Source organism: Xiphias gladius, chromosome 18 (assembly GCF_016859285.1).
Source record: "Xiphias gladius isolate SHS-SW01 ecotype Sanya breed wild chromosome 18, ASM1685928v1, whole genome shotgun sequence".
NCBI classification, from domain to species: domain Eukaryota; kingdom Metazoa; phylum Chordata; class Actinopteri; order Istiophoriformes; family Xiphiidae; genus Xiphias; species Xiphias gladius.
The window spans coordinates 471263-497323 of NC_053417.1; the positions used below are offsets into that span (position 1 = coordinate 471263).

General features: G+C 36.1%; 2 protein-coding genes across 4 annotated transcripts; one reads left to right on the plus strand and one right to left on the minus strand.

The window, feature by feature from the left end:
• The first annotated feature begins 1046 nt into the window (after positions 1-1046).
• trappc6b (trafficking protein particle complex subunit 6B) lies at positions 1047-8003 on the plus strand. The gene is made up of 6 exons (XM_040154066.1): positions 1047-1342; positions 1450-1517; positions 3006-3123; positions 3413-3496; positions 5474-5567; positions 6983-8003. Exons 1-6 carry the CDS (start codon positions 1262-1264, stop codon positions 7012-7014), a joined length of 477 nt encoding a protein of 158 aa, XP_040010000.1. The 5' UTR covers positions 1047-1261; the 3' UTR covers positions 7015-8003.
• A 6189-nt stretch (positions 8004-14192) lies between these two features.
• On the minus strand, positions 14193-20516 carry LOC120804282 (putative beta-lactamase-like 1). Of its 3 annotated transcripts, XM_040153637.1 has the most exons (7): positions 20406-20516; positions 20032-20047; positions 18135-18220; positions 17873-18030; positions 17190-17410; positions 15345-15450; positions 14193-15171 (listed from the first exon to the last, which is right to left on the minus strand). In XM_040153637.1, the coding sequence occupies exons 1-7, from the start codon at positions 20514-20516 to the stop codon at positions 14193-14195; spliced, it is 1677 nt and encodes a 558-aa protein (XP_040009571.1). The 3 variants fall into 3 exon arrangements, with proteins under 3 accessions (XP_040009571.1, XP_040009573.1, XP_040009572.1); XM_040153639.1 differs by lacking the exon at positions 20032-20047 and having other exon boundaries at positions 18135-18232; positions 20411-20516; XM_040153638.1 differs by lacking the exon at positions 20032-20047 and having other exon boundaries at positions 18135-18238; positions 20411-20516.
• Between the last annotated feature and the right edge of the window lie 5545 nt (positions 20517-26061).

The following is a 26061-nucleotide window of genomic DNA, read 5'->3' on the forward strand; positions in this document are numbered from 1 at the left end:
AGAGGAGTGTGGTTTATTAAGTAACACAAAAGACTATCGTATAAAGGCCTTTAAAATATCAGTCTGGCGATATTCTATATTTTTCTTATTGTTAACAAATTCCGTTAAAAGACCAAAACCGACAATGTGTTAGTCTGTCTGACTTCCATATTTGACTTACCTGCCCTGTCTGTGGCTCTCAGCCCCAAGCCCATTTTGTCCTACTGAAGGCGTAAATTTTAAAAGAAAAACAAGGCTCAGTAATACAGCTGGTTATTGGAAGTTTTAACAAACACATCATGCATTTTTTTGTTTAAATACACACACAATACTTGTTTGTAGGAGACATTCAGTCTTTGTTTGGCTCTGCACATGGGACTGATGAAAAGAAGATTATAGAATATTACCAAATTAATCCTTTAAGATAGGTAACCACTTCTGTGTTGTCTTCTCCTGTAAGTAAATGTGTGAGACAACAAACACCTATAGTTTAAATCACTGAGATAAAATCACTTGACCTGGTAAAAGATAACAAAAACATTATTTGTTGTGTCTTCACTTTCTTCACTATTGACATTACAAATATTAATGCAACACTCGAAAAACGGGAGATAATATTATTTAAAAGTTTGACAGAAAATCTTAACTCTTGGTCAAGCTACTAGCTATTTCCAGAACTTTGAAAGGTATCTCATGGTCTTCATCAGCAGATGTCATTTACTCCATATGCTGATTGAGCCCCAGAGAAAGCTAGTTAGTTGGCCTTGAGCCAAGATTTTTTGTTTGTTTTTGTCAAACTATTTCCCAGGTCAAAGGTGAAGGAAAAAGTCGATTCCTTCATTTTGTCATAGTTCCCAATGCACTACGCATAGGGATAGCATTGGATGGGACAATCATTCTGTGTTTATTTTTAATTTATTTATCTGATAGTAGTTATATGTGACTTCATTATTTAACTACTATCAGCTATGTCGATTAATAGAACAAGTGTTTCATCATTTTGATTTTATTAGATTTTTATGTCACAGTTGAAACTCCTTGCCAAATGGTGGCGGTAATGGCACAGTAATGCACTCTTTGCTATCACCCCTCCCCTCGGTGGTAAAAAAGAACAACAAGGAAGCGGCAGAGAGCGTTTGTTTTGTGTTTTGTCTCATAAAGATCCCGTACACGGCTCTTTCTTTCGGTTTTAGCTTTCAGTCTATATGTAATGGTGTCGGTCCCAGTGTAAGTGACACAGTGGACCGCTGCTGTTTGAACCACTGGCTTCAGAGGAAGAAGAATGGCAGACGAAGCTCCGTTCCAGTTTTTACATAACGAACTGATACAATACATTTCCAAGTCAGCTCAAAACGGAGAGACTGTAAGAAACCGTCAGTCAGGAGTTTTTTCCACGGCAGCTTAATGACCTGAATGGTTAGAGACCGTTAGCTTTGTTTGTTAATGACTTCTCCTCTGTCATTCATTTAGGAGAATGGTAGAAATATCACCAAACTGGAGACTATGGGATTTAGAGTCGGCCAAGGACTAATAGAGAGGTAACAAGCTAACTGCTGCTAACATGTGTTCCTCTTTAAAACTCTAGCAGTTAGTGAATCTGGTGTGTTTCAGTCTGTACAATATATGATATGCTCTGCTCAGGGTTAAAATAGCCTCCTCAGTGACAGAGAGTTATGTGCTAAATAAAATCTTAATCTCTGTTTGAGTCATTGTCTCATTATGAATAAAATATTAATCCCTTGGACCTCTGCAAATTCTCCTAAAGGTGAGCAGAGACAGAACTTCATCATTTATATATTTTGAGGGATTACTTATACTTTATAATCACCTTTTAAAGGGAACAATATGAGCAGGTGGATAGTTCATATCACCAACCAGTAATGAAAGAAGTATTCTGATATTTTTCACAAGTAAAAGTAGAAAAATGCCATAGCCTAAAATACTCAGTTAAAAGTAAAACTCCTGAATTCAGAATGTTTCTTTAAAAGTACAGAAGAAATATCAGCAAAATGCTCCCAAAGTAGCAAAATTAAGTAGTCATTTATTATTATCAGAAGGGCTCTTTTCAGATTGTAATATTATTACAGTATTTATTTTGGTATTTTACCACTAACAAATGCATGTAAGAGCATTGTAATGTAGGTTTTCAAACTAGAGCCGATTTAAGATATGTTATAGATATTTTGAGTAGATTAATAGTACAGTACTGCATTATATCATAAGTGATATGAGGCAGTACTGTATACTATATGCCTTTTTTTTAGGTGCAAACCACCTTCATTTAGCAACTAACATCATGTCAGACTTATCCCACTTTATGTCTGTCACAGTACAGATCTGCTCTGATGACATGCTGGCAGCTGTACTATCAGTATTTTCCATTTGTGTCAGGTCCTCTAATATCATTACACTGACCCTGCTGAATCTATGTGCTGATTTCAGGCAGCAGGACTTGAATCTTACTATTTGAAATTTTTCTTTTTATTATTTGGTAATATTTTTGTGAAGGAAATTTTCCCAAAAATGGTGTAAACAGGCAGCCTTGAATGGACATTTTAGGGGTGTCATTATGCAAATGATCAAACATCATGAACATACACCTCCTCATGAACAGGTAGTATCCATCAGGCCAAAAGCAGTGATTTATGACAGCTTTGTGCAGTTAATAGTTTGGTGAATCTGACTTGGAGCAGTCGTATAAGCAAACCTCACAGAAAACCTTACAAAAATGCTTAGTCAGTAGACAGATTTTTGCTGCTTTTCTTTGTTTCTTTAAATTTTAGACTATTATCATTAGGAATTTTTCATTATTTTTTTGACATTTCATAGCGAAAGAGTGTGACTAATTAATAATGAAAATAAGTGTTAGATTTAGCCCTTTGTTGCTGGTTTTGATCTTTTCATGGGTTTGTTGACAATAATAAAATATAGAATAACACCAGACTTATTCTCAATAATACTTTGATTTAAGTAAACGGTTTTGTCAAGCTTTTGGCTTTCATTTGAACAGTTTTTCCTTTTACTAGACTGACCAAAGACACTACACGGTTCAAAGACGAGCTGGACATCATGAAGTTCATCTGTAAAGACTTTTGGACCTGTTTGTTCAAGAAGCAAATTGACAACCTTCGAACCAATCATCAGGTAACACTGAGCTCTCTGTCAGTTACTTTTATTTATACAGTAGGTTATCGTTTAGAAAATATGTTAACAGAATTCACTCTGAGCCAGAGCGCATCCAGTGCTCAGCAGCCTCAGCTCTGACAAACTGAAATAATTAATTTAGTTTTAAACATATGTAATACAATTTATATGTATCCATATACCTGTTATATAAATATTAGTCTTATTATCTTTGTCCTCTGTCACCATCTGTAATGATTTGTGCTGTGTTGATGTTTGTCAGTGTTGATGCTGTTGTCATGTGTTTCAGGGCATCTATGTTCTCCAGGACAACAAGTTCCGATTACTAAGTCAGCTGTCAGCTGGTAAACAGTACCTGGAACACGCCCCTAAGGTGCTCTGCCTTGATTTCATTAGACTGTACGACTCTGTAGGGAACTGTTGTGGAAGGCTCTCTATAATTTCAAAGAGTATTTGTTTTTCATGAAGCAGGTGATCCAAGACCAGCAGGGCTTCACATTGCTCTATACTTAGTAGGGATGGGGTTTGATAGCATTTATCACATCTGTATTCTTTTGAATCCCCGTTATATCTTTTCAAGTAGTTTGTTTGATCGGTAATGAAGACATCTGTTAGTTATAAAATGTACTCTTTTTATTTCACTCAGCACATTAACAAAACAAATTTCAACTGTTTAGTGTAACTAAAGATTTAACTTGATATATTTAAGAATCTATCTTCTTCTAATCATGTTAATAAAACAATTAATCATTTTAATTGTGATTTACAGACCACTTTCCAGACAAGCATGACACTGACACTAATAGAAACTATGGCAATTAACTATGAAACCTAAACCATGGGCATTCTGCTGTGCTGAATGGTTGTAGGGCTTTCACAACATGTTTTATCACTGCTTTGTGACATTCATTAACCCTTTCCGCGCTCAATTTGCTCCTCACTGGGATGCTGTGCTGCAGCTGCACAAGTAAAAACAACACAGTTAAAAGAATATTCATTCTACTTTATCATTCAGTGAATATGAATTAAATAAATCACAGATGTTTTGCACAACGCACTTAACGTTACCTGAAGGTGAACTGGTTGTTTCACTACTACATGTCACAGAATCTGATGGGTCACAGAGTATGGTGTAACACATCCTTCTCAAGTTATCAAAAATAACATAAATTCTTACTTTAACAGGTTGGGCGGTATATTTAAAAAATTATTTGAAATGACATTTTCGTTGACTTTTGAACCTGTCCACCATGTTTGTTGTTAACAACCGTGTTGCTGAGTTATCATGTGTTTGCATATGTTGTCAGTCTTTTATTTCTTTGCTGATGTCTGTAGTGTCAGAGAGGCAAAAGAGACTAAACAGAGAGCAGGAAAGAAAGATTTGATAAGGGATTTGTTTACTGCAGAGCTTATTGTCAGATTTATTCTTGTTTGTTTGCAGTCTGATAAATGAACAAAAAAAAGTGGTGTAACATCTTATTAAATGTTCAAATGTAAATAATAGGTTAAAACGACACTATTTTTTAGCGTAAGCTAATTTATTATCATTATTATTATTAGCTCTCATACATTTAAGTGCATTTTTAGGTGAAAAGGAGCTTGATAAATAGTTTTTCTTCGCAAGTTTGTGAGTAGTCCAAAATTTGACAAAATTTTCAGCTGTTTGATAAATACAGGCCCTGTTCCCTTTGCTACTCAGTTTTGCAGTTAGTATGTATGCCCTCATCACATTTTTTTAACCCCTTACCCACCTGTATTAACACCATATATTCACTGTCCAATCACTCTGTCATTTATTAGATTTTGGTTTATTAAATTGTATTTTTTTCCAACATCAAGCTGCTTCACGTTGCACACCTACAGTATACAGTAAGTCCTACACTTAAGTTAGATGTTTATGACAGCTTGTGATTCTGCAAGAACATAAAGCCTTGCCCAGCTCATATTTGATGTCTTCCTATAATATTGTAATATAGTGTATGTACATTGTGTATTGTGTCCTGTAGTGTTTTGTGTAATATACTCTAGAGGAGTGTCTGTGTAAAATATTTGTTTCAGGAAGATTTGGACAGAATTTAGACAACCTGTTTCTCATTCTCCAGAAATAATAAAACATGTTCAGATGCAGTTTAAATAACTGATTTCCACTTAATCTGATTCATAGATAATAATGGCTATTGGACTCTGGCTCTCTGTAGTTCATTTAGTCTCAGATTAGTCCAGTTTCAGTGTTTTAACATAGCACACAGGGGTATTTGGTAAGGTGCTGCACCCAGAGTAAACACACATTACACAACATAGGACATCCCTTCTCATCATATGACATAGATGACTGTTTGTCTTTCTGCAGTATCTGGCCTTCACCTGTGGTCTGGTGAGAGGAGCTCTGTCCAACTTGGGAGTGAAGAGTATTGTGACTGCTGAGGTTTCTGTCATGCCTGCATGTAAGACCCGATCATTTCTCCATCATCCAATTGGAGAGATTCTCACAAAGTTTAGTCTTGATCTTGGAAAGAGTAATTTGACAGTATATATGTTCATGTGTGTGTGTGTGTGTGTGTGTATATATACATATGTGTGTGTGTATATATATATATATATATATGTGTGTGTGTATATATGTATATATATATGTATATGTGTGTGTATATATATGTGTATATATGTGTATATATATGTATATGTATATATATATATATATATATATATATATATATGAATATGTGTATATATGTGTATGCATATTCATATACATGTATATGTATATATGTATATATATGTGTATATATGTATATTTATGTATATGTTTATATATGTATGTATATATATGTATGTATATATATGTATGTATATATATATGTATGTGTATATATATATATGTATGTATATATATGTATGTATATATATATGTATGTATATGTATGTATATGTATATATATGTATATGTGTATATGTATGTATGTATATATATGTATGTGTATATGTATATGTATATATGTATATGTATATGTATATATATATACGTATATGTATATATATATATATATATATATATATATATATATATATGTATGTATATGTATAAATATACGTATATGTATATATATGTGTATATGTATATATATGTGTATATATATATGTATATATGTGTGTATATATGTATATGTATATGTGTGTATATATGTGTATATATGTATATGTATATGTATATGTGTGTATATATATATGTGTGTAAATATATATATGTATGTATGTATATATATATTTATATATGTATGTATGTATGTATATATATGTATATATGTATATGTGTGTATATGTATGTATGTATGTGTATATGTATGTATGTATGTGTATATATGTATGTGTATATGTATATACATGTATGTATGTATGTATGTATGTATGTATGTATGTATGTATATATGTATATATATGTATGTATGTATGTATATATATGTATGTATGTATGCGTGCGAGTAGCGGTCAACAACTTAGGGTTACCTTTAATAACTATGGAATGCCATGTTATTGCCAGTACATTAGCCTAAGATCACAGGATAACATGCAGGTTTCACACTCTGACCAAAAACATATTATATGAACTCAATATACGTTCCTCCACTGTCTTTGTGGTTGGAGCTTGTACTGTTGCATTTGACTGTTGTATTTAGAGACAGATCTGAGGGTCCTGTTTTGTCCTCTTTTTACGTTGGGGTGGGAAAAAAAAATTGAAAAACATTTAAGCAGAAAGAAAGCTGAGTTTGTTTGAGTTTATTTATTTATTTATTTATTAAGAATAAGAATAAATGTGGATTAACACATGCTTTCTTCTCTTTCTGTTTTTATATCTCTGCAGGTAAATTCCAGGTCATGATCCAGAAAATGTAGCGACTAGCAGAGGCCACACACGCTCAAATCTCTCTTTTGCTTTCATTTTGCCTTGAGTTTTTATCATTAAAGGGAAATACCACCCATCTTCATCAGTAAAATTACTTCTTTTTTCATTTTGGAGATTACAGTGATGATTAACAAAGTTTTGTCTACACTTCCAACGTCCAGAGCTCCATTTTCTGATAAGAGGAATGGTTTTTCCTGCTGACAAACTGTCATTATTATTATTATTATTATTACTACTACAACACTTTCCAATGCCATGATTATTATTTTTGAGAATTATTATATAGTAATAATATTTTTTCATATAAAGTAATGTTTCTCACTAAATGAATGTGTGATTGTGTTTTTTCATTATGGAAGTGCTTTGTTTCCCCCTTGTGGTTCACACGTAAACTTCAAAATGGCAGTCTGAATTGATGATCAGTATATAAACTGTTAAGCAATTAAAAATAACTTTGATATTGAAACATACCAAGATAGTTATCAATAATCTTGTTAGGATTTATCATTTTTTTAATACATGCATATTGCCTACTAGTTAATCTATGATCATTAGAGTTTAAGTGTATTTCAGAAACCTGTTACATGTGTAAGCAATTCATAAAATGACAAAATAACAAAATACAGGCCTAAAATAAACAAAGAAAGAAAGAGAGAAAAATTTGGAAATTGGACCCGCCTGAACAGCATAGATAACACAACTCCACTTTACAATTCAGTGAGCAAATGCGCTTAGAGAAAAAAGAATAGTATCCGAAGACATGCCAAAATCTAATTTGATAAACAGATGAGTAAATGAATGAATAAAGAGATTTGTCTTTGATCGCAGTGCTCTTCATAGGATAAAGACACTGTAGCACTGATAATGATCAGAAATCCAGTTGAAGCATGAAAATGCCTAAACAGTCTGTACAATATTGTCGATGAATTTTGTTTTTATTAAAGTTGTTTATTTCAACTTGGACTCCAGGTTGAACCAGTTGCAATAAATTCCAGTGTGAAATCTCTCGGTGCCTCATTATCTACTTTTAAGCTACATCTGCCAAACTCCTACTCACCCTGTTTGGTGTGGCTTTAGCAAAACCTGGGCGTCTAGTTTGGGATTTCTTTTTCTAAGTTAAGATTTGTGTGATGTGTGTTTTGAACTTAAAAAAAAACTGTACCCCAGATACAAAGTTAATGACACAACCACTGTTTATGATTGCAAAGATATGAAAAAAATGAAAAGATACTTTGTTTAATTTTGCAGTGCTCATCTCTGCTGTTGCCAAGAAATCGCTAGTAAGTTATTCACATTCTGAGTATCACTAACATCAGTAAACCATTGAAAATTTCACTTTACTTCATTTTTTGTATACAACTTCACTATGTTTATACAACCCGAGTAAGTATTAAATTGTGAACTAAAATAATATATAATTTCCCAGCAAATTTTGTGAGATGCTCAGATTATTTCATTTTGAAGGATTTAGTGTCTGATGAGGTAAAAGTATTTGATATTTCACAATAAAAGACAAATGTTTGAGAAAAGTCAGTTAAAACAAAAAGTAGAAAATTTTGTATACCTTTGTGGAAATATTATAGTTCTATGTTTAAATATTGTTTTCTTTGGTATCTCTTTAGCCATTTTGTGACCCCTCAGATTTATCTTGCAAACCATGGGGGTCCTGATATTGTAAAACCGTGGGTTTAGATAATCTGGACAAACTGTTGTTTTGGTTTTTATTGGAATTGTTTGACGACTTCTTTTACATGTTGGATTTATGCTTTAAATTTGTATCAGGGTCAAAGTAGTGTAGATGATTTTGCAGACAATTCACATTATGAACAGAAGCTCAAATTTGTAGATTTGAAGCAGTTTATCATACCTCCACCGGCATTTGAACCTTCAACCAAAGGATTGAGAGACAAACAGTTTACCACTGAGCTGTTTGGGAAGGAATGTTTCACATTGGACACACAAAAAATACTTAAGACCCAGGAAATTTTGACACACAGACTAAATAATAAAGTGACTTTTCCTTTTACAGCCTTGGTACTTGGGTTAAACTTTTTGTGCAATTTGATGCAAATTAGAGATTGGAGTCTGGAAACTAGTGATCTAGATTTGGAAGTCTCTGGTCATTCCCGTCAATGGAGTCAAATGGGCTAAGGAGCAACAACTGGGGTAACTGCCAAAATTTGAAAAATATCATAAGCTTTTCTAAAATAACAAAAGCTGGCAGTTGTAATCTCAGTGCAACAGTGTGGATTACCTTTCACCGGTCTTTCAGAATGTCGAGCCTATTGGGATTCACCGCCACATTTTGAAGTGGGGCTTACCCCCAACTTCACTGAGCATCCTTTATCTGACCTACCGAAATCATTCACTCAAACTGTTGAATTGTCATGGCTCCAAGCAATGTAAACATATCTTAATGATATTATAAGACATTAATGGTAATCACTGATTATTTCTTTTCAGAAAAGTAGCTAATTTTCTCACTTCAAGCAATGCTGTTATGATGTATTTGTGTATTTCTATAATCGGTTTGATGTATTGAATGTTCTTGAACAGCTTGGGCTGTAGACGATTCACACTGAATTTCAGAAGAGTCTGACAAACGTTCAGACAGTGTGACAAGACAGAGAGATTAACTAGCAAAAAGTCTAATTTATGATGCAAACTGATAAAAGTGTATTGTAGGAAGTAGGACAAAAAGGAACTTTGAATGAAGTCATTTATGAGATACAGGCTTAAACATAAACATCTTTGATGTAGCGTCACCTTGAGGCTCTTTAATCTAAAGAAGTTAGAAGCTCCTGCTTCATGACATCATAAACCTACATACCAATTTTCAAGCTGACTGGACATTCACAGTGGAAATTACTAGCTGCTGAATTTTGATGGCTGCTGGCAGCCACATTAATTAAGTTGTCAAAGCAACATTTTGAGAAAAGTTTTGAAAATGTACCTTGAGTCACTGTACCAATTTTGAATTTTTTCTCATAATTTGTCGTGGAAAAACAAGCAATTTTTTGTCAAATATCATAAAGACCTAACATATCAAGTTTCATTAAAGTCAGACAATGCATTGGTGAGATATAAGATATCTACTGTCCCCCTATACATTTTGATGAAGATTCATTGGCTTGTATAATCAAAACAGGTTGACATATTGAAATTTCCTAAACAATTTAAGAAGAGCTAAGACCGTAGATGATTTGATTGCTCCAGCAGTTGCTGATGGGATATTGAAAAAACGTTTTTAAGAAAATGGAGAAAAAGTTGCAATATTTGATCATTTTACAGCAGAAGACCAATGGAGCAAAGACGCAGATGAATTGAGAGATTGACCCTAAGAAATAATTTTGAAATTTTTGCAATTACAGGAGAAGTGTAGTTTGGAAAACAGTTTTATTTCATGATTTTTCAACAAAAGCAGGACCTAGTGGCCAACTGGCACCACATTTTGCACAGAGCCTCAGTGGACAATGGGAAACTACTGAGTCGAGTTTTGTGTTAATAGGCATGATTGTAGGAATTTGTTCCTCTATAAATTGCGCATTTTTCGGATTATCAACGGATTATCAACTTTTACCAATGGAGGAATCAAAAAAAAAAAGAAAAAAAAGAAAAACTAGATCTGAGGCAGATATTATGTCCAAACCTTCCCACCCACGCGGATTGAGAGCAGCACACACACTGGAAAAGCATTCTGGAAAGGTTGGAATGTTTCTGAGGGGTATTCCAATGGGGTATTCCAGAAAAAGTGGTTAACATAGCTGGGCATAAACCCTGAATTTGGGGTTGAGTTAACCTGTTGTGAGTTAGTGATCCGACATACATGAGTTTCCTAAGATGCTACGTGCAACAATTTATGCAAATTGGACTTCAACGTAAAATGAGTTTGAAAAATGAACGATGCATTTTTTTTAACTTTGTGTAACAACATAACCTAGTAGCAATTATGCACAAATACAATACTTCCTGTTTTGACTGCAACCCATAAGAAGTTGTTCCATTATAACTTGAGCATTATATTTATTATTTTTAACTTTTTATCAAGAGTTGATAGTTTCTATGTTCAAAGTTTCGTACAAATCGGACTCACAACCTACAAGGAGTTTGAAAAAGGAGGTTTTGCATATTTTGCAATTTTGTGAAAAAAATGTATGGCAGAAAGGGGTGTGGCTTATGGCTTGAAATTCCACTAAATTCAGGGACCGCGTGCATATAAGCTTTTTGAATGTGCAAAGTACAATGTGGGAGTTACTGGTCAAAACATGCTCACTTTGATTATAGCACCAGCTGCTGGTGGAAATGTGTCATTTTTGGTGTCTGATGTGTGCACCATTCTATACCTCCCCCTCAAAATTTCAGTTACATAACTCTTACGGTACATGAGGCATTGCCACTTTTACCAACCGAAGAATTAAAAAAATAAAAAATAAATCAATAAACATAACTAGACCTGCAGACAGGTATTAACGGGGTCCAAGCCCCCGCACAGTTCACACCTGGCAGCCTGTTGAGGTGATGAAAGTCAGACCTACAGGTCCACAGGCACAATGCAAGTCTCAGGTTGAGAGAAGCACAGAAATTGGAAAACATTCCACAAAGGTTTGAATGTTCTGAGGGGTATTAGAGAAAGCTTGGTTAAATTAGCTTGGCATAAACCCTGGACTTTGGGTTGAATGAACCTGGTGCAACTTACGCCAAGTTTTGGGGACAAGTGATCTAACAATCATGAGGGTCTTTAGACTCTACATGTAACAATTTATGCAGATTAGACTCCAACCTAAAATGAGTTTTAAAAAGTTAGTTTCACATATTTTTCAATTTTGTGTAATAGTGTCACTTCCTGTTTTGACTGCAAACTATAGGAAGTTGTTCCTCAATATGTTTCACATTTTGGATTATCAAAATTCTTTTGATAACTTTTTATCATGACAGTCCATAGATTCTATGTGCAAAATTTCATGCAGATCAGTCTCCCACCTAGGAGGACTTTGACAAAGTAGGTTTTGCATAATTCACAATTTGGGGGAAAAGAAAAACAGCTCACCTTGATTATAGTGCCACCTGCTGGTGGACATGTGTAATTTTAGGTGTCTGACGTGTGCACGATTCTATACCTCAACTGAAAATTTCAATTATATAACTTTCACGGTGTATGCTGCAGTACCACTTTTACCAACAGAAAAAATAAAAAAATAAAAACCAGAGTGATTACAATAGGTTTCCCAGCACCGCTGTTACTGGAAGCCATGCCGCTTTGCATGCATGGCCCCCATCCCCCTTGGGCTTGGACCCTTAAAAACTAGACATGTAGGCAGGTATTAACAGAGTCCAAGCACCCGTATGGTCTGTGCCCAGTGACCTGGTGAGATGATGCAAATTGGATTTTCAGGCCCATGGGTGGTTCCAGAAAGCAGGAAATATCTTTCACACAGAATAAAACTTTACCAAATGACAGTCAATTTTGTCAAAGTTTATGACTCTTGAGACACAAATCCATTTTTACGTATTGAAGCAGCATTTAGTGAAGATAGTCACATTTACGCACAAAGCGCACTATTACTGTGAAACTGCAAAACTAAGTTTTTGTAAAATAAATACACTTACCAATCTTCAATTGGATCCCTAATATTACGGTATTTCTCTTCATCTTAGAAATCAAACCCATCAGGCTCTGAAACTCCAACATCCTCATCGCTGCTTTGCAAAACTGCTGCAACAACTTCAGCAGCCATAAGCTTTCTCTCCATTCTTCAGGGCCTCCCAGTGCTGACTGACTGAAAACTGCAGTGATTTTAAGATGGTGGGTGGGTCCTTACTGATTTCCTGAGTGTCTATTGGTTAGTGTCACAGAAAAAGTTGTCAGACTCCACCAATTCACCAATTACGCACAGTGATCACGTGAGTGTCAGCTGTCTTCTCAGCCTGCTTGCTCCAGCTGTGAGTAACTTACAATCTCACGAAAAGAACGACTGGAAAATGGAGAGTCTATGGAGAAAATGGAGTTCCAGCAACATTTAAATCATATTTCTAGACTGTATTACTACGAAGATAGTAACATTGAGAATGATTCACCGACACATTTGTTGACCTCAGAGGGTTAACTTGTGAACATGAGAGTACATAGATGATACGTGCAAAGTTTCATGCAGATTGCAATTACAGCCTAGGAGTAGGTTGGATAAATAATTTTAGCATATTTCATGATTTTGAAACAAAAGCACCATGATTGGTGCAAAATTTTGCACAGAGCCTCAGTGGGGCATTAGAAACCACTGCACAAAGTTTTGTATTAATAGGAGTGATTTTGGCAAAGATACGCAACACTTCTCCCTAATAAGAATAATCAGGAAAAAAAAAGAATGGGGTTCCCACAGCTCTGCTGCTTTCTCCCCTAATAATCAGAAAAAGAGCAATAGGTTACCAGCTGCTTCGCTTTTTGGACCCTTAAAAATCTGAACAAAAACAATGGAGTTCCCACAGCTTCGCTGCATGGACCAGCCTCAGAGCCGAGCCCTTCTTAACAACATGACGTGTTTCACTCCATATGTTTAAATAGGCGTAGTCAAAAACTATGTAAAAGACTTGCATATGCATATTGTTAATTAATGCTCAATAAACACTTAATAAAACCTTACTATACCATATGAGTTTTATTTAGCACATTATCTTGTAACTTGTCTTTATTTTTGATAGACAACATGTTTACATGCTCCCCTATTGCATTTGAATCTTGAAAAACCTGACTACTTGACATTTAAATCAGGTGTGTTTTTCCTCATTCTAGGTCGCACTGTAGGCACTTGAAGATTGTATAAGAATACTGCCACATTTTCCATTAACCAAAGACATCATAGCAAACATTTATACAACAGTTTGTCAGTTTTGCATTGCTTTTGCTAGTTACTTAGCAGTAGAATAACTTTCAAATATTGCTTTGCAGATTTGAACAAGACTTAATGATAAAATTGGTATTATGAGCAGAAGAGTATTAGATAAATGATATTAGAATACAAGTTCAGATTAATCACATTAAATATAGCAAGAGAACATCCCTAACACTGGGAAGCTCATGAGAGGATTGCAATATCAAGTTTCCCACTGCATTAGTCCTTGACTAAACTCCCCAGTTACAGTGACAAACTTGCGCAAAGCTGAATTCCTGTCATTATGAAGTAAAGTATGGTCTGCCAGCTATCCTTGTCACACTGTAAGTGTTGAGTCCTGGGGAATCAAACCCTGGTGACACACCTTTCTTACTGAACAGGTAAAAGTTTAAGAGCTGTCTGTCCTGTGCCTCCAGGGAGACTGAAGCGCTGTTAACCTTCAGCTTGCAGGGGTACGGGCTCTCAAACACCACCCTGAAAACCCTGTCCTGCAGGTAATCCAGCTGAATAGTTTGAAACTTGGACGGTACAGTTGTGTCCACCTGTGGTCCAAACTGCTGCATGACTAGCACTCCATCTGAGTCCACCTTAATCTCATAGAAAGTCATATTCCTATAAGTGAAAAAGCCAATATATGGAGCTGGGTTGGGCGGCGGTCTGAGAGTTCTTCGAGCATCCCTGAAAGCGGTCTCCACTGCAGGGATGAGATAGCTGTAGGCTTGGCTCACAAGGTCCTGGTCTGCAGGCCGAACCCCACCCATCAGGACTACCAGTCCCAGCTTGAGCCGTGGGACTAGGGAGAGGGTGGCTGCGTAACCGTCCAGGTCCCCGTCCTTCCTCACCACATCATAGCCAAACTGCTCATTGATTTCCCATGGTGTGCCGGTAGAGTTTGCAAAGTAGCCACTATGGCATTGTAAGACTGGGGTTAGCATGGTGTTTAGGGTGTCCTGCTGGAGCAGGGTCCCACCATATGCGCCCAGAAGAGCCATCATGAGCTTGGCCATGTCAGCTGCTGTGGAATACATCTGACCTGCTGGTCGGTACCAGCCAAGGTTGTAGAGTGGAGCTGGCTGGCCATTGCTGTACACACCCAAAGCCATCTGCCTCTGAATGGATGGAGTTAAATTGAAACCAGTGTCCTCCATGCTAAGCCTTTCCAGAATGTTGTCTGACACCCAGCTCTCAAAGCCTGAGCCAGTCACCTTCTGGGCCAAGATGTTGGCCAATAAGGAAAAAGCGACATTGCTATAGTGGCATCTGAGGGAAAAGAGACCATAATGTCACAGATGTTCACAAATTGTCTGGATACAAAATACCAAAAGGATCCTTGTTCTATACATAAACATCAACCCTCTCTTGAAATGTTCAGATAGTCTAAAGTCATCAGAGTCAAAAATAGAGCAACACAGAAAAAGGAAACAGAGTCTTACTTGGTGCCTGGATTGGCCACGAGGACATCATCCTGTAACAAATTAAGGGCTGCCTGTGTGTCTCCATTCCAAAGGAGATTAGTTGACCTTAATCTTCTGGGTAACCCTGTAGAAATATAAAACCTTAAGGATTAAAACTGGCATTCACAGATATCTGTGTATGAACTTAACCCACCCCTTCACCTGCCACTTAACATGACCATTATTCTTTTGTATGAATTAGAACAGTGCATGCAGTCCCTGTTGTGTTTGCACATTTTTCCAAACATAAACAGTGATAAGGGGCTTATGCTAATAGCCAGGTTAGTACAACATTCCCAAACTGATTGATCTATGGATATGCTGCATGAGCTGAACTTGAAAGCTCAGTGGATACACTATGTATGCGAGGTGATAAATAATTTTCTGTCAGTAGTTGAATTGTGTGGCTCACTTTAATAGAGTGAATGGCTCACCAGCATATTGGACATTGCTGCTGTCTTTATATTCTTTTACAAAATATGGGTTGGGAAATCTTTTGGTGATCCTGTTCTAGTACCATCATCAGGTCAAACGTTCATGTTTTCTAGTACTTTGCATGTTAGTGTAAGTGTAGGCAATCAAACCTTTCCACCAGTAATTGTTGAAAAAAAGTTATCTCCTCTCTTTGCTCCAGTATCCAGTAGCTTGTGTTATGGTTTGAGTCTGTGTCCTACAACAGTTTGCAGATAGACTTCTACCCTGAGCAGGACACCCCCCTCTGTTAATCCCTCCTTTTCATTCTGAGAGCACAGAGCTGATTAGCTCTATCTCTGGACCCAGCTCAGTGTAATTATAGCTCTTCTCTCTGTTCATGTGAGTCCAGGTTAGCATAGGTGCTATAGTACAAGGTGGAGACTTATCCAGGAATTACATGGTGTAAGTATGAGTATGAGAGTCTAGACCTACATTTTGACCAATGTGCTTACTTCACAAAATGTTGTAGAGCTATATGATTCTGATCAGATTTGATTCTAGAGGGAAGTCAAACCACCACACGTGGTAACAGCTTTGTTTGTTATTAACTTTCCAGGAAGGGCAAGAGATTTTAAATTTTTTATTAAGTGCTCATATTTATCCATAATGGAGATATTATTTTGATCTGCTGTTCCACAGGAAGGGTTACCAAATCAGAAAATCAGGTTTCTGCTGGTCTCACAAGGTCAAATACTCTAGGCCAAAATGGAAGAAACATCTGTCGCAATCACTGTCTAATGCAATCTAATATAAAAAACCCTACTGGTAACACTTTATTTTAAGTCACCATTTTTATGAGCATTATATAAACATTTAATGAGTGGTTTATAACACACTATAATGTAAGTGTAAAGTAGATATAAGGATATTTTAGTGCTTAATAATGTACAGTATTTGTCAACAATTATAACTTATGTTATAGTACATTTATTTTAGTACAACTGTGTTTTATATTATCATTCATTATCTGTTTGTACAGCAGCCTTATGGATGGCCTGTAAGCTGGCCTGTAAGCTTATGGCTGCCCACAGGCATCCATAAGTGGAGTTGTTAATAAAGTTGTTAATAAATACATTAATAAACACTTATTAATACTAACAGCTACATTCTAGACTTGGAGTTTTGCCATACTTTTTTTTTCAAAGCTTGTAATATTCAGCCAAGCACTGATTGGTTGACTGTTTCTCCACTGGGAGAACACCAGACCTATTTTAATCACCGATTAAATCGGAGATAATGCTGGTGATTCAGAGGTCTGAAACCATGCTACACAGTTCTTTGATGTTTGTTTCTTTGATGTAGAATAATAAAAGATGACCGCCATGTCGATAAAACAGATTATGTCATTACCAGAGAGCTGGCTGGCCATCCTGCGCAGACTGAGTGCAGGAGAGCGCCTGCTGAGGGTGCTGACTGATGAGAATGTTGGCCTCCCACTTTTCCCTAGGGGGTTCTTGATGGTGAAGTTCTCTGCGTACTTCTCCAGAGGGTCATCCAGAGAGTCTATCAGGCCGTCCTCCCACAGCTTGTATAGCATCAGAGTGGGGAAGATTTTAGAGAGGCTTGCAATTCTGCAATCAAAGTGATTAAAGTGAGCACAACACATGCTTATTATAAATGTATCCTGGTTTAACAATCCATAGCATTCCCACTGCTTTTGCACAAATTTAAGCTATTTATTTACTGAGTGGTTCAGTCTCATCAATCTCAGGTTCTATATGAAGCTTACTTAATACAGTGAAGGTCTGATCCTGACCCGTACCCCTAATTCTAACTCTAAGCCTCAAATCAAATACAATATCCAACGGAAGATTGAGACTGCAGGTTGCATCATGTGTGGTAATGATTATTTATTCAGATGGAGCTGCTAATATTGCAGACTGGATGAGCAGCTTTTAGGACTGGGTAATATTAATAACGAAGTATTTGGCATTTAGACAAATCACCACTTCCCTTTTGTCATATCTCTGTCATAATTTATGTTAATCTGTTCCACACTTGTTCTAAACACTGTGCGTGACTATAAATCTCACCTGTACACTGTGTACTCATTGGGTGCAGATGAGGAGGGGTCGCTTATGTTCTTCTTGCCAAAGTTTCCATTCCAAAGAACAGAGTCATTTAAAACCACAATGGCTGATATCGCTGGTAGCTTGGTGGTGTGAACGCTCGACCTCAGGAGTACATCTATCTGTTAGCAGAAACATCAGTAAAACTAACCATAAGTATAACCAGAACATCTAAATGATAAAACATTGCAATAAGAATTATAGAAAATTGTTGGAAGAGATTCACCTTTTCTAAGGCCACCCTCAGTGATGTGATGGGATGTTTGAGGGGCACAGGCTCAGGGAAGCGAGGGCACATCTCCTCTACTTTCGCTTTTTTTACAACTAGTTCTGTGGAAAAGTGGAAAACTGCAGTCTTGTCATGTATTATCTGTCTGTCAGGATAGGGTATACATCCCAGTTGTACAACCAGAGATGCACAGTAAGACTGTTTTGGCAGGTCCCAGATGTTTCCTCTGTGCATCCAACACAGAGGTAGACCCATTCCAGGAGCTGTTTAGCTTAGTTTAGCACAAAAATTGGAAGCAGAGGGAAACTGTAAGCATGTTTTGTCAAAAGTGACAAAACATGCCTTCCAACATCTCCAATGCTGTCTATTGAACATGTTGTAAGTTGTGTGTTTAACATGGAGAAAACAAGTAGTGTTAGGGGCAGCTGAAAGGAGCTAATTCTTGTCCACTGACTGAATGCTGCATCTGTGAAGACCTGTCGTCTTAGTTTGGTTTGCTGTGTTGAAGCTCTCTGTAACTCTATGTAACAAAACCTAGGTTTGTAGCTAAAGGAATACAACATGTTCTGTGAATTACACAGCTCTGGAGCTGCTAAAATGTGTATTATTTTACTACACCAGTCACTTTCAAACTTTTTCACTCATACCCACTTGGGAAGCCAAACAAAATGTATGCTCCCCATGTGTAAATCAAATTTAGTTTTATGAACTTTAACAATAAGAATAACAGTATTGGAGAAACAACTAACAAAAGAGCTAAGTTGAATTTCACTGAAATGACATTTCCATAAACATGAACTACGCACTTCTTTTCACGCATATTTTAGAACATTTCTGTTGTGCAAATGATAAATGCAAGTCACATTTGGCCAAATTGCGAGACTTTTTACACACAAAAGACAAATGACTCTCCTGTACTGACATTAAAACTAAGAGCAATATGAGATTCCTTCGATTTGGGATTTGATGGACATGTTTGATCAATGATCATTTCTTCCCTGTTAAAAATCTGTCCATCTAGTATTTTACATTTTTTATTTTGTCTGAATCTTGCTAACCTCAATCTTGATAGCCATGCTAACATTAGTTCACTCTTGTCTGATTATTCTTTCTTCATAAATCCTATTAATTCCACTGCAGATGCTCTCCATAATTTCTCCCTTAAGTGAGCACCCCATGCAATAGCTCTATGTCCCCCAGTTTAAGAACAGTGACCATTTGGCCGTTTTGCATATCAGTACCCATACCCAATTCACGATGTAAAAAACAAAGGCACACTTAGAATACAAACAGACATACAACTAGCAAGGGCATGACACATCTCTCCACAATACAGAGGCATGTTAAAGGGTTGGTTCACTGAAATTATGAGAGAAACTTCTGGCACTGCATCTCTCTGTACAGATAGTTTTGGTTTTATTTGCTCAGGTTCAAAGATATCTGTCAGTGAGCTTCTGTCAGTGAGCCTCTGCTTCAACCCCAATATAATGGAAGTGGATGGAATTTAGTGTGTAGTGCTCACAACTAAAAAAAAAAATTCAATTGATTACTTTTTATTGACCTTTTAAGTAACAGTAAAAGACTAGCATGATCCTAAAAGTGTAAAAAATACCTGTCCAGTTGAATGGCTGGTTACCTGTGATGACAGACATCGAATTTTGCTAAGCCTGTTACTGGTAGTTAATGCCTATCTAGTAAATAGTAAGGAATCATTTTTCTGTTAAAAAAATCCAGCATGCACACACTAGCCATAAAACAATAATTATTGTGCAGTTTGTTATTAAGCACTGTGAATAATTCAACCTGTTTTAATGTTCCCAGGGGTTCAAGGTTATAAAGCTGAGCTGTTTTTATTTTGACTTATTGATTCCTTTAGGTACAGTATGTTTGACACAGTCAGACAGTACACCCTGAACAGTGAGCTGTCCCTGAACCAAATTCACATTTATGTTACATGCTCATTGCATGAGCAATTGAAAGCAGTGACTGTTGTCATTTTATCCAGAAACCTCCACCACTGGTCAGCTCCAGCCTCCCTCTTCGTCTTATCTCTCAGCAGGAGTTAAAGTCTGTTATAACTGGGCAGCTAATCCTCTTGCTACTATTTCCAGCTTTGTCTAATCCTGATGCAGATTCTGCAAATGAGCAATTAAACCAAAGAGGCTAAGAAAGGACCACATAGTTCCAGGTTGGAAAGTCATACTATATGTTGTAAAAAGTCTATATGTGGGTGTTTTGAGGGTGTAAATCTGTGGCTGCTAGATAAACTTTACCTGTCTTCAGCTTTGGCATCCTATACTGCCATATAAAAAAGCAGGTCATGACCACGGAGAGAAGAAAGAAGACAACCATGCCCAGCATAGTCCATTTCACCTTCATCGTGCTTAGGTGTTGTTATGGGCAACTGATGCAGTCTAGAAAATAATGTCAGGAAAATGTATTGAAGAACGAGTATACCTCAAAACTAAAGCACAAACTTCGTATGTATGTTTTTCGTAGTATTTGCCATGTAAAAAGTTTGGTTTGCCAGAAAAGGTAACAACTTAAAAAAATAGCATTCATAAACAGCAGCTGCAGGTTCAAATAATTTAGCTTACCGAAGGAGAAAAAATTCCCAGTTTCATTTCCTGTGAGGTCTGCAAGGGAAAAGCCAGCAGGACTGCATGAACTAAGCTCCACTGCTCCTGAGCATTCACTGGCTAGACCACCACGTACATGCATTTAATCCTGACTGTGATCCCTGGCTCCAGATGAAGGCCTGATTCTATTCCCACTCCGCAGTGACATCATAATCTGCTGGTAGATTCAGCCAAAGAGCCAAATGTAAGGAGGACAGTGGAATGGAAACCTGTTAAGCACTCATCCTGAGCAATCAAATCATCTCACATCTTCTTGGGTTAATTCTATGCACACATCACTCATCCACTGCTGAATGCTCGTCATCACTGTATCAAAAGGACGGGGCAGGGTTAAGTATCGTGGAAATTAATGAAGATTTACCAGATATGAATGAGCACAGGTGTGATGGTCGCCTGCAGAGAAGAAGGACTAAACTAAGTTTTTAAAATCTTTAATAGCATTTTGAAAGAAATACTTTATGTAGAGCTAGGATGGGTTCTGCAAGGAAACAATTTCCAAAAACACCCATTTCAACTGCTTCCTAGTAAATAAAGCTCCTCACTGCATGACCAAAGTTCCATAGTTAGGTCATGTTATGACACCTCAGTAAATCCCATGGGCTATTACTGATGGTGCTTGTTGACTAAGAATGATGTATTTGCATGCAGTGACCACTCCAACCACTAGAGGGAACTTTAAATAAAAGCTTTTTACACCTTGCAGTCTTTCCACCATACTCTAGTTGTAAGACCTTTCAACCTTGGTTGCTTGAATTATTGACAAAAATTTAATCGAGGTAAACTGCCTCCTTTTAATATGCTGGGCTTTTTAAAAATATTTTTTTATCATGGACTATACAAGCATAAGTCCCCATATCATACATACATGAGTGACATCCTTTATCAACGTATAAGCGTATACCTTTTTATTTCAATATATGTATAATACAAAGTTTTTTAGTGCAATTGCCTTTGTGAACAAAAGGGCAATTACATAAAATACTACATTTCATGTTAAATTCACCATAATACCACATCATTTCATGCTGGAACTGCTTTGTTGATGTGACAGATATTGTTCCATACATTGTTTGTGTGAAACTTTTTTTGAATAACTTTGGTTATTTTAATGATGAACATACTTTACCGATGTATCATGATATTTTGGAAATGTATAGTTTGTTCGACAAATAAATTAATAAATAAAATAAATTTAATGTATACTCACTATTTTCTCAGCTTTCGAATTTCACGGTCTTCATCAGTGCATATTATTTGCTCAGTTGTTATAAAGAATTTTTTTCATCAAACTACTATTTCCAAGGTCAGGGATACTTTTCATGCTTAAATACACCATTCATCTAAGCAGAGACAAATTGGATGATCTCAGAGCAAAAGCTTCATTTAGTCAGTAACAGACCTTTTGTTTATTTAAAAAAAAAAATTGTTGTTCCCAGCACAACAAGAAAAGAATTTCACAAATTCCATGTGTGATTGGTGCAGACTGACAGCACCACATCAGGAAAGCTTTGGCTTGCTGTGCATGACAGGTTCATTAGTCATTAAATATTTTGCCCTGGGGTTGGGAAACTCAGTTGTGATGTTTAACTATGGAAATTGTTTCCTGGAGCAGACCCATGTCACTTCCCCTTACTGGGAAGTGACATTTTTACTATTTGGTGCAGAAGCCTAAAGGACCAGCCAACCTTCACCTCTCATCACGATCAAGAACACACTCATCTGAAGTCTGGAATTATTATCCAATAAATGATTGACCTACTGTATGTAGCCCTACCCCATATATATTTATCGTTTTGCCAAATATGTTTTGGAAAAAACTGAATTTTCACTTGGATTATGTTGATTTCAGAGGTCATCATGGTTTTATGTCCCGCATCCCATGTGTGGCTATGTTTAGGCTACTACAACACTACTGCTACAACTTGGTTAAGGTTATCCTATTACTATGTATGACATCATGTGTCTGAATTATTTTACAGTGATTGGTTGTCTGATCTGTGTTAGTAAATGTAGGAGCATAGGAGCATGCAAAAGGAACTAGATTAAATTATTGAATTGAAATGAAATGCAAATTAAAGGTTAAAAGTTAAAATTAAATTTAAAAAAATGATAAAAAATGTAATTGAATTAAAACAATAAATTGAATCATATTAATTTAATTTTGATTAAATTAAAACTAAAACTAAATGTCACTAAATAAAAAACTGAATTAAATTAAATGAAAAACTAATTTTAATTTAATTTAATTGAAAAAAATTAAATTGCATTAAATTAAATGAAAAAGAAAGTAATATAAAGTTAATATTACTTAAATAAAGCAAATGGAAATGAAATTATATGTTATATTATATTAGACTTAATGTACTCCCCTAAAATAGTCTGTACTACGCTTTTTACTATGTTTTTGGAAAACTAATGTTACATACCTCTTTGTTGTAAACAAACTTGTTTAAAGTTTGTTTACAATAAAAAATATTCGGGGCATCTCGCAGCAGGATTGTTAGGAGCCACAGCACTACCCAACACCAGTCCTAAAATTTCAGGCTTCAGTGTCTGCTGCTGAATCTCACTAGAAGTTGGGTGATGCAGCAGGACAATGGTCAAAGCCTAGACCTTAACCTTTAACGAACAAACATGGCTGAACTGAAGCACCTCTGTAGGAAGAGTGGTGAAACATTCCTCCTGAATGATGTGCAGGTCTGATCCACAGCTACTACTGGAAGAGCTTGTTTTCAGGTTATTGGTTCCAAAGGGAAGGTCGACCAGTTTTTAAATCCAAGGGTTCACTTGCTTTTTCCACCAGCAATGTGAAGGTTTAATGGGTGTTTTCAATAAAGAAGCAGATTATAATTGTTTGTGTGTTACCATCTTAAGCACATGTGTTTTTCTGTACTTTAGACTTAGATGAAGATCAGATCACATTTTATGTCCAGTTAATGCAGAAAAATCAGGTCATTCCAAGAGTTCACTTACTTTTTTATGCCACTGTAAGTGAGGAGAAAACAAACTATTAAGTGTAACCATAAAGAAAACTAAGGTGTGTGAGTACAGGATGTTTACCGACATTTAAATCAGCTGTGTGGCTGTAGGTGCAGTCATCACACGGGGATTCAGCCTCATCTACTCTCACTCCCTCTGTCCTTTTGTGAATGATGTCCTCATCTCTTCTTCCTTATAAATGATGTTCCTGGTTTTGTCTGTTGTGTATTGTGTAGTCTGCTGTGGACTGGTGGCTTGTGGAAGTTGCTTGATGTCCTCCCAGATCATATTCCTCATACATGTTTACCCTAATTTTGTAATCCTGATTGTTCCTGTTTTAATTTTGCCATTCTGGTCTATTTTGTACATGTTTGTCTGTTGTTCCTGGAGGAGGGCTCCCTCCTCTGTTGCCCTTCCTGACTTTTATTTTATTTTTCCCCCTGTTAAAAACGGCCTTTTGTTGCCTTAGATATTTTGTTAGAAAGGTCTGGAGGTTCATTAAATTTGCTTCAAATTAACATATTTTGATTTAATTTAACTTTTCAAATGAAGTCAAAACAAGTAAAATTAAAGATTAAAATAACTTTCATGCCCGATACTTTTTAATATTGAGCTGATACTGAGTTACAAAAATGAATTGGGTCCCCTAACCTTAATGATGTAGTCATTTTAACCAAAATTATGATTTTCCTTAAAGCTAACAATAGTGTTATTACATCATAAAACTGATTTATTAGTTTAAATTTCTCAACAATGAATTGAAGGAGTGTAGTAGAGAGAAGAATAGGGGACGCAAGGGCCCAGGGACCCAACATTTATCTGCAATTTTGAAATGTTTTCATTATTGGCATTATAAGTAAACTATAACTGTTAGCTGAATAAATGGTTTGACAGACTATTTGTTCTATCTAAAACAATAGAGCCTGTTAGTGGCCCTTCACCCCTCTGAAAGGTGTACATGGTTTAGTCCACTCCTGCAGTTTGTCTCCAAACACTGTAATTGCACTGATCCTGATGGTGAGGACTTCAATTAAAGTGTGAAGCAGTAATGTATAAAGTATAATATAATATTCAAAATTTAAAGTAAAATCAGGCAACCAAAGGAGGAAAGAAAGTGAAGTGTGAAAAAGAAAAAAACATAACAGGGAAAGCCAATTGCCAGCAGTGGTTTAGAGTGGTTTAACAATATTGACTTGCTAATATTCAGGGAGGAAAGCGTACTGAAAAAATTTTGTTTAAGTAAAAGTACTGTTACTTTTACTCAAGTTATAGTAAAATATCTTGTGATGCATAAAAAAAAAAAAAGGATGTTTAGATGGGAGAACCACACCGAGCCCTTGTGCCTAAACTAACAATAAATTCTTTATTGATAGACAACCACTTTGCAGCCTGTGCATACAATAGACCGTTAGCTATAAATATATAACTACCTTCCTCGGTATGACTTTACTGGAAATTATCTGAAAAGATGACAAAACCTCCACGGCAGGTGACTTTATGTATCACTATTAAGCTGCATAAATCAAATAGCCTGCCACTTCTCATAGAATTAACAGCAGAATAAAGCATTACTGAGGCAGACAATGTGGAGATATATATATTTAGACAATAAAAACTCTAAAGAGAGCCTGCACGGTTTTTGCACAGAATGTGGTGCACACACAAAACCCTACTGTTAAGCAATGCATTTGTTGTTGACGTTCTGTGAACAGTTGAGTTGATCCATCAGTGAGTGCATTGTCATATTCACTTGTATGAAAATCATTCTGCACTTAAGGGGAGAGGAAGGGAAAATTTAAATGGCAACACTGAGCAACCGATTCTCTGTTCTTTTGATCCACTTATTGTTGTGAAAGGGTGTTAGACAGTTTCATAGTATTGTCTACATCTGGACAACACTCAACCAGGTACAGGTTAAAGACCTGGTCACAAATAGAGTAAAGATTTCAAACATCTAAAAAACTCTTTTTTGGATCTAGACATGATGTGGTCTGGATGGGAAAAAAGCATTGGAATTGCTTTGCTTTCTTGTGTTTTCATAAAATAGAAAAAAGGTTTCAAAAATCTGAAACTGTGTTTTAAACAGTTACAGGAGTCCGCTTATTTGTAAAGTCCAGGTTTAATAAGTTTAAATATACAGGTTTTTAAGATACACCCTTCCCCTTAACTGCCGAATCTGAACTTTTGAATCTAATTTCATTGCATCGTGTTTTTCTGTGCTATTTGCATTTCTAGAGATCAGGCTACTATAGTTGTTGCAGTAATAGAATGATCAATATGATTCAAAAGAAATAAAAATGATTCAG

Excerpts from the sequence above, each read along its gene's own strand:
- LOC120804282 (XM_040153637.1), bottom strand. The coding sequence starts at position 20,516 with ATGAAGGTGAAATGGACTATGCTGGGCATGGTTGTCTTCTTTCTTCTC. Across the intron at positions 17,411-17,872 it reads AATGAGTACACAGTGTACAG|AATTGCAAGCCTCTCTAAAA; the intron begins GTGAGATTTATA and ends CTTTGATTGCAG. Across the intron at positions 15,172-15,344 it reads GTGGCCAATCCAGGCACCAA|ATGCCACTATAGCAATGTCG; the intron begins GTAAGACTCTGT and ends CTTTTCCCTCAG.
- trappc6b (XM_040154066.1), top strand. The coding sequence starts at position 1,262 with ATGGCAGACGAAGCTCCGTTCCAGTTTTTACATAACGAACTGATACAA. Across the intron at positions 1,343-1,449 it reads CAGCTCAAAACGGAGAGACT|GAGAATGGTAGAAATATCAC; the intron begins GTAAGAAACCGT and ends TCATTCATTTAG. Across the intron at positions 3,124-3,412 it reads ACCTTCGAACCAATCATCAG|GGCATCTATGTTCTCCAGGA; the intron begins GTAACACTGAGC and ends CATGTGTTTCAG.